The sequence below is a fragment of the Canis lupus genome, chromosome 14, assembly GCF_011100685.1.
Source record: "Canis lupus familiaris isolate Mischka breed German Shepherd chromosome 14, alternate assembly UU_Cfam_GSD_1.0, whole genome shotgun sequence".
Taxonomy (NCBI): domain Eukaryota; kingdom Metazoa; phylum Chordata; class Mammalia; order Carnivora; family Canidae; genus Canis; species Canis lupus.
This window is the reverse complement of record NC_049235.1, coordinates 59,562,488-59,575,068: the sequence shown is the minus strand read 5'-3', so window position 1 is coordinate 59,575,068 and position 12,581 is coordinate 59,562,488. Positions and strand designations below refer to the sequence as shown.

General features: G+C 41.8%; 1 protein-coding gene across 1 annotated transcript in view; it reads left to right on the top strand.

Annotated features, from left to right (window-relative positions):
* Nucleotides 1–12,581, top strand: part of FAM3C (FAM3 metabolism regulating signaling molecule C) — a 52,833-nt gene that overhangs the window by 16,058 nt on the left and 24,194 nt on the right. Inside the window, exons 3-5 of the mRNA XM_038557485.1 lie at nt 1,428–1,532; nt 9,304–9,333; nt 10,511–10,634. Of these exons, the coding sequence (XP_038413413.1) occupies nt 1,428–1,532; nt 9,304–9,333; nt 10,511–10,634 (259 nt within the window). The remainder of the gene's footprint in view (nt 1–1,427; nt 1,533–9,303; nt 9,334–10,510; nt 10,635–12,581) is intronic.

Here is a 12,581-nt window from a genome sequence, read left to right as displayed (position 1 = left end):
AGATCAATTAGGTTAGTCGCGAGGCTTGCTCACTGCTCTCTCATTTCTGTGTTTATAGAGCACTTTTCAGCATCCCCGGCCCTTCCCAAGCAGCACTGGCCCTTCCCAAGCATCAGCAGTTCATTCTAGTCCTTCTCCGTAAAGGATGTGGTCCTGGGTCTTTAGGTTTAGGAAATTAGAATGAACGTAGTTCTTTTTCACTCCTCCTTACCTACTGGTGGAGATTTGGTAGCGTTTGAGGAGAACGTGGTGATTGGTGTTAGAACGGGGTACCGTAGGAAGCACGGGCGCCTGTCAGAATCCCTGGTTTCTGGGCCTTCTCCTGCTCAGTTATTTGTAATCTTGGGCAGTTGCCTGACCTCTGGGCTTCTGCTTCCCTAAGGTTAGAGTCTTGCCTGCTGATCCCATCTACCTGTTTTAGATCAATGTACATTCAGCTTTTGGTAAGAGCGGGGAATGGAGACGGTACGGGCCAATACTGGTATTGTTCCTGAATAACGTAATGAGATGCTCTGAGATCCTAGAGGAAAGAGGAGGATGTCTTTTCCTTACCATTTTCCATTTCTTTTTGTGTCTTGCACTTTTTTCCCTTTCCTAGATTTGCCTAGCTACGGAGAAAAAAAAAGACAAGTCCTTGATTCCTGTTAAGCCGTTAGTTAGCTAATAGTTGGCAGCACTGGCTTTGGAAGGCGCTCAGGAATGGTTGGAGACGGAAAGGTGTGAAAGTCTACAAGTGTGTCTTGATGGAGCTATTATGTGACTGCATTGTGGGGTGTACGTGCTGGTGCCTAATTAAGTCCTCTAGACTCCAGGGGCCCGTCTTAAAGTGGCATCAAGTATGAGGGTGAATGCTCTGCTGTTCGCCACGCCGGGAGCGCTTGCGTGCTCTGAGAGGTTGGTCGGTGGAAGGACAGTAGACCTGTTAAAATCTCACTGGGGACGCTCACACCTCCTTAGTGAGCGTCATGGTGGTTGCCTTAGTGTCTCCATGAGGTCCAGCGTGTTGGTAGCCCCGGGTGGTATTACCCTTTACACCGGGAAAGGATTAGGAATGGGCTACCCAGCATCCTCGTGATGGTGTCCCACTAGCCATGGTACTTTTGTGTAGCCCAACAGCCCTTGATTGCAGGTTTGTTGTTGTTGTTTTCATTTTGTTTTTTTTCATGAGAAAATGAGGCAGATGCATCAAGCAGTCCCGTGTTTGGGTTGCTAACCGGTCTGATACATCTTCAATCAGGAAAATCCCTTATTTTGATGGATTATTGATACAGTTTTTATTGCAATTCAAGTAAAATTAAGATCCAATAGATAAAATATATTAGTTTTGAGAGATTTTTTTAAAATAAACTGCAATTTTTCATGAAAATGCATTCATAAAAGTTCTGTGGTCTCACACTCATGCCGAATTACTTCTGCCCTTCATCTAGGTGCTGCAAAGTTGGTGGTAGCTGTGGCAGTATTTCTACTGACATTTTATGTTATTTCTCAAGTATTTGAAATAAAAATGGATGCAAGTTTAGGAAATCTATTTGGTAAGTTCCATTTTTTTTCCCCCTTTCTTAAATCTTACCTTTGATTGATTGTCAATACATTTTTACCAGTTATCAGCCCCGAGTCACTCTGCTGTTTAGTCTGCCTAGAAAGGAAAATGTAATTATGTCAATAAGTGCGATCCATTAGAATATCCTAAAATATACAGCAGGAAGGCTTAAAATCAATACAGTATAAAGCATGACTCTTCTGTTCAACCTTCTGAATAGATTTAATGGGGTCCATTTCATTGATGCCTGGGACATTCATCGTGGCATCCTGAAGGAACATTCTGGAAGCTATCACACACTATTTGAGTTGGCAGCTAGAAAACTCGGAACCAAATCTAGCCCCGGTTAGCAAGTGGAGTCATAATAATGCATTTTAAATACCAGCCACAAAAATCCATCTTCCTTTCTTACCGTTATTTCCTTCTTCACCATTTTTCTCCTTACCGATTTATTTAATGCCGTATTATAAACATACCATTGTAACTTCCTTAACTCGGCCTTTTAACAAAATTCTTGAGTTAATAAGTTAACTTCTGAAATGTTTGAATAAGCTTTGGCTGAATGAAGCATTAAGGTATTAAAAAATGACGCGTGAAAAGTGAGAGCATGAAACCTAGACACAGTATTTTGACGCATGAGACAGAAGTCGGACGGAACAACCTTGAGATCTCCGGAGCAGCGAGTTTTGCTTTCCACGAATTAGTATTTGGAAGGGATCCCAAGACCTCATTCACTTCTTCTCACATGTAGTTTCAAGACTGGGTTACACCGGCGGTCCTCAGAGGAATCCCCCTGGAATCTGGGTGTGCAGATTGGGATCCAGGGTCTGGGAGGGAGCCTGAGAGTCCGCGTTTCTAACAAACTCCCAGGTGATGCACACGTTTCTACTCCCCACATACTGAGTATCGAGGTTTAGACAATTCTGATGTGTAATCATCAATTTCTGTCTAGACGTTTTCAGGTGATTCTTCTTGCAGGAACTGCCTTAATAACTAGCCTTTCTATTGCACTGAATTCTTTTATACTCCCGAGTAGTATCAACCCACTGATCTTCTATCTGGTCGAGTTCTCTTTCACGCCAATGATTTCTCAAATAAACTGCAGTCAGATTCTTTCAGGCCATCCTTTTTATAAGTTTTCATCTTCTCCAGTTATGGAATTCCCCCCTTTCAACCATTCCACTCAACGTCCTGGCCACTTTCCTCCTGAACCATCTGGTTTTCAGCATCCATTTTTCTTTTCTTACATTTTTTTTTTTTTTAAGATTTTATTTATTCATGAGAGAGGCAGAGACCCAGGCAGAGGGAGAAGCAGGTTCCCCGTGGGGAGTCTGATGGGGGACTCGATCCCAGGACCCCGGGGCCATGCCCTGAGCCAAAGGCAGATGCTCAACCCCTGAGCCCCCCCCCAGGCGTCTCTTCAGCATCCATTTTAAAACCAAGTATCAAAAAAAATAATCAATCAATCAATCAATCAAACAAACCAAGTATCCTGGGTGGTCAGCGTTTGACTCTTGATTTTGGCTCAGGTCATGATCTCAGGGTTGTGAGATCGAGCCCCCTGTTGGGCTCCGTACTGGGGCCAGAGTCTGCTTATATTTCTTTCTTTCCCTCTGCCCTTCCCCATAAAGAAAAAAAAAAGTATCCAGGATCCAGCCTAGTGTAGACCTTACAAAGTAAGGGACGTTTGACTTCTACCTACTTCTGGTACTACGACGGGGCCAGCTTGGTGTCCTTTGAGAGTACAGCCGGTTGCCAGTGGGATAATGGAACAGGAAAGCGGTGAAGGCGTTGAGGACGCGCTCACTGTCCTGGGGGAGCAATGTGTATGAGCAGGTCAGCTACGAAAGGTTGATGGTGAGGGACGATTACGGGATAGTAGCTTGAGGCGGAAGCAAGTGGAGTATTTTTTTCTTTTTTGAAGGATATAGAGACTCACTTGTCTGTAGCCTCTGAGCAAAGATTTGGGGAATTACGAGTCCATGGGACGAGACTGAACCAACAGGAAAAGCAGGGTCCTTGGTAGAAGGGAGACGATGGGACCCTTGGTACACGTAAAATAACGACTTTGGGAAGAGGCCCGGTGTTTGCGGAGAGAAGGGGCCTGGGTGAAGCCGCAGCCCGCGCTTGCCCCGGTTTGGGCCTTCGTCCCAGGCCGGCCGCGTGTGAACGGCTCAGGGATGTCCGGGTCGGGTTCTCCTCCCCCGTGGCTGAGCAGCGCTCTTAACCCTCCTGGGCTTTTGGTGCCTCTGACGGCGGCCCAGTAGATCACGGCCCTGCGTCGGGGCGCCCTCCAGGCCGCGCCGGCCTCTGCCCCCTGCCCCCTGCCCCACACCTGTTCCCTGCCCCTCCGCTCGCCGGGCCGTCCACACAGCGTCTGCAGACACACCGCCCGCCTCTGCTCGTGCTGGCTCCTCCGGGGCGCGTCTCCTCAGCCCCCCTCCTCCGTTAATGCGCCTCACTTTTCAGAAGTGCATAAGTGCCCCTTCGTGCCAGAAACTGTTTGAACCTCCCCTTTCCTCTTAGAGCGTGGTGCTTCCCCCATGGTACCTGTGTGTCAGTCGGGCACTGGCCGTCCTGCCTTCCGTCCTGTAAGGTCTTTTATTCATTCCCCTTACTGGAGAACGAATCCGAGGGGCGGCCACACCTCGGTGCCTCACGGGGCTCTGGGGCCGGGCTGTCCGCGTGGACAGTACGTGCTGACCGGACGGAAAATGAATGCCGGTGGCTGAGGATTAGGATTAGTGGGGTTCATTTAAAGCTGTGCTAGTTGAAAAGCCACTGGTAGTCAACCATGAACAAACGCTGAGCTACTTTAGGGTTATTGTCTCTTAATTTTCGTGTTGACTTATCCCAGTGTTGGGAATCTGCAAAGCTCTGTTGTTTTTAGTTATTGATTTACACGTTCGTAGGGCTGATGGCGTATTTTGTTGTCGTAACTGAAGTCATACTCTGTACCTACAAAGCCTTAGTGGATTCCAGTTTATTGCATTGGTGAAAATTTGTTTGTTATATTTTAATTCTCATTTCAGAATAATTGAGCAAAGATGGATATAGTTGTGTTTGCCATCTGCTTAGCCTCTAACTTTATTTATTTATTTATTTATTTATTTATTTATTTATTTATTCGCCTCTAATTCAATTTACCAAAGGGTGGTAAGTTTAACTCTACATTAGAATTACTTCTATAATTAGTATATTAGGTGAACTATATAGTTCTGTTGGTGGTGAATTTTTCCTTTTTCCCTACTTGTTGATATATTAGCTTACTTTTAGATTCTATACATTTAGATTTTAGACCGATTATATACTACTGTTGTAGGAAAACAAAATGAACTTATTTCTAGAATAGAAGAATGAAAAATTTTGCCCACAGTTAGATGAAATTGCTAAAATACATTGTGATTTTTTTTAAAAACAAGTTTCTCAACGCAACTTTTTGAGATGATTGTAGATGCACATGCTTCTGTGAGAAGTAATATGGAAAGGTCCCGTGTACCCTTTACACAGTTCCTCATAGGGGTAACATCTTGCAAAAAACCACCTACATCTTACAAAACTATCACAACCAGGATATTAATGTGGATATAATCTGTGAGTTTTAGTTATGATTGCATTTTAACACAGTATTAGTTTTCAGCGTGGATACTTAGCAACTGGTGAACGTACTAAAACACAATCTGAATTATTTTTGCATAATTTGGCTGCAGTAAGTACTTACTGTTCTGTTGAGTGGATTTATTTTTAGCCTTTCGGATTTATACCATTGAAATAGAATATACATAGATTACTTGACGTTATTACAAACTAGAGTATGAAACAGCTCTGATTTCTGTCGCTTGGCTTGTTTAACGGCGTTCATTGATGAAACCCAAGTCTGAAAAAAAAATTCCAAGTGAATTCATTTTCTTAACTCAGTATAAAAATAGATAATAATGATTAAGGCATTAACCTTTTCCTTGAGGAAGGTGAATGTTTTAACTCTATCTGATGTTACTTATTTCATAGATACTAGAGACCTTTGTTTTCCAGTCACTTTAAATGATTTTTAAAAAATTGTTCAGTGATTATATAAGCCATAAAAACAACTGGTGATTTGAAAATTGAACTCAGTAAATATAAAAGATTCAGCAAAGATAGGTTATATCTAAATCATACCAAAGCACAATTTATCTTGATGCAATTAAATCTTGAGTAATTCATGATAATTTTTCCACAGTAAAAATAAAATGATGCCTGGCGGTTAATTTTCTTAGAATAAAAAGTTTAAAAATTAAAAAAAATACCAACTGAATCAAAAATGTTTATTATTGCTCCTTAAAGTGAAAAGTTGTATGCATATAGAAATAAATTAAGAATTAAAGAAGCTAGTTGGAGGAAGACAAGTTGCAGGGAAGGAGGGATTTTTGCTGATATGCTGTGCCCACACTTTATGTGTGGGAAAATCCTGTTTTATTTGTGAAAATTTACCTATTTGGCTTCCAGGTGTTAAAATCCTCTCAGAATTGAGGGCTTAGTAGAGGGCTTTTGGTTTTAATAAACATTAAATAAAAAGGAGTATTCATCTCGTCTGGAAAGAAAAGTCTTTCCAAGAGTTTTCTTGTTTGTTGTTGATGATGATGATGCTTAAAGATTATTTATTGAGAGAGAGCATTGAGGCGGGGGAGGCGCAGAGGGACAGAGAGAATCTCAAGCGGACTCTGAGCTAAGTGTGGAGTCCTACGTGGGGCTCCATCTCACGACCTGGGGTCATGCATACCTTGAGCTGAAACCAAAGAGTTGGATACTGAGCTGACTGAGCCACCCAGTCTCCCTTGTTTGTTTGTTTTTAAAGCTTTAGTGTCTTCTCTCCTTATTCTTATACAAAGTAAATGGAGGTGACGTTATGTATTTAAAAGCCTGATGATTCAGAAACTGGTTTTCCCAAATCCTATCCCAGTAACATTTTTTGAATTGAATAGCATTTACCATTTTTTTTTAAGTCTCTTAAGTTTTACAAGCAAACTAGTTTGACCATGCTATAGGCTCCTACCTGGCTTTGCCTCTACCTCCCTTTGCTCAGCCACACTCCTCTCTGACCATTAGCTGATTATTGATGTCTCTAAGAGTCCCTCATCGGCCCCCTGACGAAACCTCTCTCTGGTGGCCTCATCTTTTGTGAACTGTCCCGTTTATGTCTTCATCCCAGATCTCACTTAGAGCTGGCTTTTAGATCTTCCCGCTTGGATCTTCTCCAAGTATCTAAAATTCACAGGTCCAGCGTATAGAACTCATCACCCATCCCCGGCCCCTATCTCCTCACTTGATTATGAGCATCTGAGTACAGGCACGGTGTTTTTGTTCATTGGTTCATGTGAATGAATAAATGAAGGCTTCTAAAGCCAAAGGTAAACTTGATTCCAAGAGGTAAACCTGACTCCTCCCTTTCCATTGACCCTGCATCTGGTCCATTCCCGGTCCCATCAGTGTCGCTTCCTTAGATGTTCTGAACTGGCCTACTTGTTTCAGACCCACACCCTTTTCTCCGGCTGCTACCTCCTTTTGTTTTTTTAACCTGGATTGCTTTAGCAGCATCCTTGCCTTGTGGACTCCCTGTTTTGAGTCTTGAACCCTCAGAGGGGTTATTCTAAAAGCTCCCTATTCTGGCTTCGTGCTCTTGAGCAGTGTTTATACATGTGATCAGAAGACCACAGACATTTCCCATTTTGCAAGGCAATATGAGTTTGGGCGCTAGATATGACCTTGAAAACTAGCTCTGCCAGTGATTAATTGTGACTTGGAACAAATCAAATCAGTAAACCTCTCAGTTCCCAGTTGCTCTTTGAAACAGGGATGATGATTAAATCAGTAATACATGTAAGATTACTTGATAGTGTACCCAGCATGTGTGAATGAGCTGTATTATATCACCTCCGTTCTGATCCCACTGTCTTCTCCATACCTTGTTACCAAATTCCTGATTTGAACAATGTTTTTCTGTACATAACAGCTGCGTCTGATGGTCTGTGTTTGTTCAGGGCAAAGTGGTGTTGAGAAGGTCTGGTGTGTATGCTGCTAATCACTCCCTGGGCTTTCATTTTCTCATTTACAAAAGTGAGAGCATTGGACCAGATGATCTCTAGAATTGATGTTTCCCTTTTATAACATGATTAAGGAAATTAAAAGAATGAGCCCAGTAGTCCCAGCACTCTGATTTACTAAGTAGTCATTCTTTTGTTTCCGTCAGGTTTTTGTTGTTATCCATGAATATTTTTCGTACTTCTAGATAAAGCTTGTTTTTTTTTGTTTTGCTTATATTTCATGCAGTAGACTTTCTCCATGTTACTCCATTACCTTTATGACAATATTGCATAATATTCTGAGTATTTTATAGAGTTCATGAGAGTTCACTTACTTGGTCATTTTCCTCTTTTTAAACATTTACATATTGTTTTTCAACTTTAACTTTCTGTTCTCCAGTTTGAGTTCTGGACTTACAGGAAATTCTCAATTATCTAAAATAGAACAGAACTAAAAACCCGGTGACTATTTATAGTCCAACAGCTGGCAAACTTATTAGCCAAATCAGGAAATGGCTACCCACAACACTGTCAATGATCTGAACTGTAATCCCCTAGGCTGGGGTCAGATGTTAGTGCTTTTATAAAGCTCTCCGTGTAGATGGCCAGGTTGAGATCTGCATTGAAGTTAAGATTCGATCATAAGATTCTGGCTTCCGTGAACTGATAAATTATAAAAGTCTTTGTAATTGACCTTATGGTTTTTTATTACACTCAATACATTTCTGTTTTAGAGAAATTAAACTCCTCACCACTGTCATCCCTCTTGTATCCCCCCCACAACCTCCTAGCCTAACCACCAAGATACGTTTATTTATAATCTCCAAGACTTTATATGTGTGTGTACACAACGCCGTATAGCAGCATCAACTTTGAAACATCATAATAGTCACCGAATATATATTTAAAGTGATTTAAAATTTGAAATAGTGCATGAAATCGGTTGTATGTGAAATCTAAAAAGGACAAACTCAGAGAAACAGTAAAATGGTAGATACCAGGGGTTGAGGAGGTAGGTACGGGGAAGACTTCGCTCATAGGGTCTAGATTCCCAGTTATAAGATTAACAAGTTTGGGGATCTAATGTAACATGGTGATTATAGCTGATAATACTGTATCGTATACTTGAATGTTGATTAGAGAGTAGATCTTAAATGTTCTCACCACAAAAAAGAAATGATAACTATGTGGTGGGGTGGCAGTGGTAGCTAATACTATACTGGTTATCATTTTGCAATTTAATAGTTGTATCAAGTCAACATGTTATACACCTAAACTTACACAATGTTATATATCAACTATGTCTTAAGAAGGCTGGAAACATTGAAAAATAAGTATAAAAAGAAATTAAATTTGTAGAGTATCTTTCTGATTGAGATTTATTAATGAAATAAAAAAAACTAGATAATAATAAAAAAATAAAAACTAGAAATATATATAAAATGTAAAGAATAAAATGTTCTACCGGTAATAAAATGCTACCTTCCATAATTATGTAATTGTTTATAGTGAGTTTTGTAGCCTAAAGTTATTTTGTACTTTTTCTCTAGAGCCATATTCTGGGTTTTTTTATTGTATAGTATTTATAGGCCTATTAGTTCCAAATATATTTAATGTTTAAGTTTCAAATATGTTTTAAAAAGTAGATACTTGCCAGTAGCTTTATTCCTTCTAACAAAGATGACCTTTTCTTGTTTTTCCTAGCAAGGTCAGCATTGGACACAGCTGCCCGTTGTAAGTATTTCATCTCAATATTTTGCAGATGGTTTATTCTGTTTTATCTTAGGCATATGAGCACTTACATTCAAACAATGGAGAGATTTCAACATGAGCAAAATTGATTTAGAACTTTTTAAGGTAAAAGGATGCTCTTTGACTGGACAGGTCAATATTCTTGGTATATAACAGTATTCATAATGGATATTTTGTTTTGGCTTCAGTAGTTTAAGTACAGAACACGTGTAAAAGAAGAATTCCTTGTGAAAACTAGAATGTGAGCAGATATTCAGTGATGTGTTAGGCTTTTTACTCATTCTAGAGTTAACCATGTGCTGTGTGCATATGGACTAGAAATGTAAAGTAGCAATTCAAAACCTCTGCCATCCTGAATTTTTTTAAAAAAGATGTATGTACTTATTTTAGAGAAAGAGAGAGAGTGAGAGCGAGCATGAGCAGGAGGGCCAGAAGGAGAAGGAGAGAGAATCTTAAGTGGGCTCCGGGCTGAGTACAGAGCCCTACGCAGGGCTCGATCTCACAGCCCTGAGATCAGGACTTGAACTGAAACCAAGAGTCTGTCGCCGCCACCCTGGCGCCCCTCCTCCATCCTGAATTTTAAAAATAAACTTAAAAATAATTAGAAGGTAGATGGTTGAGGGATGGGCCAAATGGGGAAGGGGGGGTAGGAGAAGTAAGCTCCCAGTTTAAAAATTAACAAGTAATAGGAATAAAAGCTATCACATAAAGAATATAATCAGTTGTGTTAAAAAAAAAATAATCGGTTGTGTTTTAATAGTGTTACATGGTGACACTTGTGGTGAGCATAGTGTAATAACACGGAGAGTCGTTGAATCACTGCGTTACACGCCTGGATCTAATGTAATGTAATCTAGTTTACTAAAAAACTAAAAAATAAAATAGAATATATTATATATATATATATATATATATATATATATAGCCTCATCAAAATCAACTACTTGATCCATTTATGTCAATTATTAGCTTGTTTCCTAGGAGGTTCTGTGTTTTATTTTGAGGTTCTATGAAACCCTCAGGGGGGAAAAAGGCATGTATTTTGAGATATATATATATATATATATATGTGTGTGTTTTTACATAATGCTCTTTCTGGTTTAAGGTATGAAACTGATTATAGAGTCTACTAATATTTTTTAAAAATTTCTCCCCAAAGCTACAAAACCTCCCAGATATAAATGTGGAATCTCAAAAGCTTGCCCTGAGAAGCATTTTGCTTTTAAAATGGCAAGTGGAGCAGCCAATGTGGTGGGACCCAAAATCTGTCTGGAAGACAATGTGTAAGTATTTTATCAGTTTGGAAGTATATGGTGTGCTATTAAATTATAGCAAATTGACCCTGAGTTTTAATGGATCTTTTGAAAATGTATTGGGCATGTTTTATTAAAAAAGAGCGATCTCAGTTTTCATTACTCAGTTATCTTCTCCCATGCATTTAAAGAGCCTTACAATTCTGAAATTTCACATTAGAGTGACCGAAGAGCACAGCACTTATCCAGCTTCGCGAATCCTCCTGGTGTGTGATATCCCACCTGGTAGCCGTGGACCCGTGCGGCGATTTAATTCTGATTCTTAAATAATAGGAGAGACGTTAATTCATGTAAGTTAACTGAAACTGAAAGTTCCGTTCTTCGGTCACACCAGCGCGTTTCCCGTGCCCAGTAGCTGCCCGTGGCTGTGCCCGCCCAGCCGAGCACCGCGGGTGTGCCCGCCGTTGCACGAAGTCCCATCGACAGCAGCGCCCTAGGTAATGAATGCTTTACCCTGCAGGCAGCTCGTTCTCGGTGTCTCCATGCTGCTTGGTGACCTGTGCAGTGATCCAGCAGGAGCCTCCCCCTGCTGTGCTGCGGAACCGTTTGCCACGAAGCCGAGTGGTTTTCTATCCCGAGATGCTCTGCCAAGGACAGTTTTTTTTAAAGATTTTATTTATTTATTCATGGGAGACACACACAGAGAGAGAGAGAGAGAGAGAGAGGCAGAGACCCAGGCAGAGGGAGAAGCAGGCTCCATGCAGGGAGCCCAACATGGGACTCGATCGCGGGACCCCAGGACCACGCCCTGGGCCGGAGGCGATGCTAAACCGCTGAGCCACCCAGGGATCCCCCCAAGGACAATTTTTGAGGTTGCAGCCTCCTACCCCGAGCTGACTATCACGTGGACGTGCGGTTGGTGTGTGGAGGTCGCAAGCTGCACCTTTAGTCGGTTGCCTTTCATGTGCTCTGCCCCGGAAAATCAGACGCAGGAGCTGTGCAGGCAGCAGGTGTGATGAAGGCGCCGGGGGTGGTGACATGAGATGGGGCTAAGGGCCAGGCCAGGACGAGCTGACGGGCCCTGAGCACAGAGGGGTGAGATCGTTTTCTGAGCGAGGAAGTCACCGAAGGGTTTCAGATTCGGGCATGTTGTGATTTCATTTATGTCGAAAAAAATCATCGGATGTTTAAAATGATGAGAGGAGCGGGATAGAAGCGTTGGAAGGCCGCCACCAGTTGCTGCCAAGGCTCCTCGACGCTGCCCCTCTCCACGGTCCCAACGGGTTGTTTCATGTGCATTCACTAAATGTAGGAGTGGATACTAGAAATATGTGAGTAGAAATTTCAATATTTTCCCACACATGCTCTGAGTACATGCACCCTCGTTTTGGCAACTGCCGGCCCACATCAGTGCTTGTCAGCGGGTGGGACCTTGCTCCCCGGGCACACTGACCGAGGGCCACCGGCATGTAGTGTCCCAGCTGTCATGGCACAACTTAGAAGAGCTAGGATGCTCCTGCGCGTCCCCCCGCGGAGGGCAGCCCTTCCACGGGAGTTAGCGGGCCCATAATGTCGTCGTAGATGGAGTTTGAGAAACCCCAATACGGACAAAAGATGATGGTTAAGATTAGGGTGGTGGTTATGGTTTTAAGGACAGGTCAGATGCCTCGAGGTATATTGTGCCAGACTAATGTGGATTTCAAACCTCTCATTAGTTTGGGATAGAAAATCCAGGGGGGGGGGGGGGGAGAAAAAAAAATCCTGGGTATACACATCAAGTGTCACACAGTGTGGAACTGTGGCTTCTTTTTATTTTGCATTAGAGCACCCACTAGAATTTACCTATGTTCAACACATGCCTTTTCTTGTACGCATGTGTGCGCTTGCTTTCCGTTTATATGCACTTGCTATTAGGGTGATACTTCACCTTTTATTATAATCTTAATGTTTGGTATAGGAATATATGGCAAACTATTT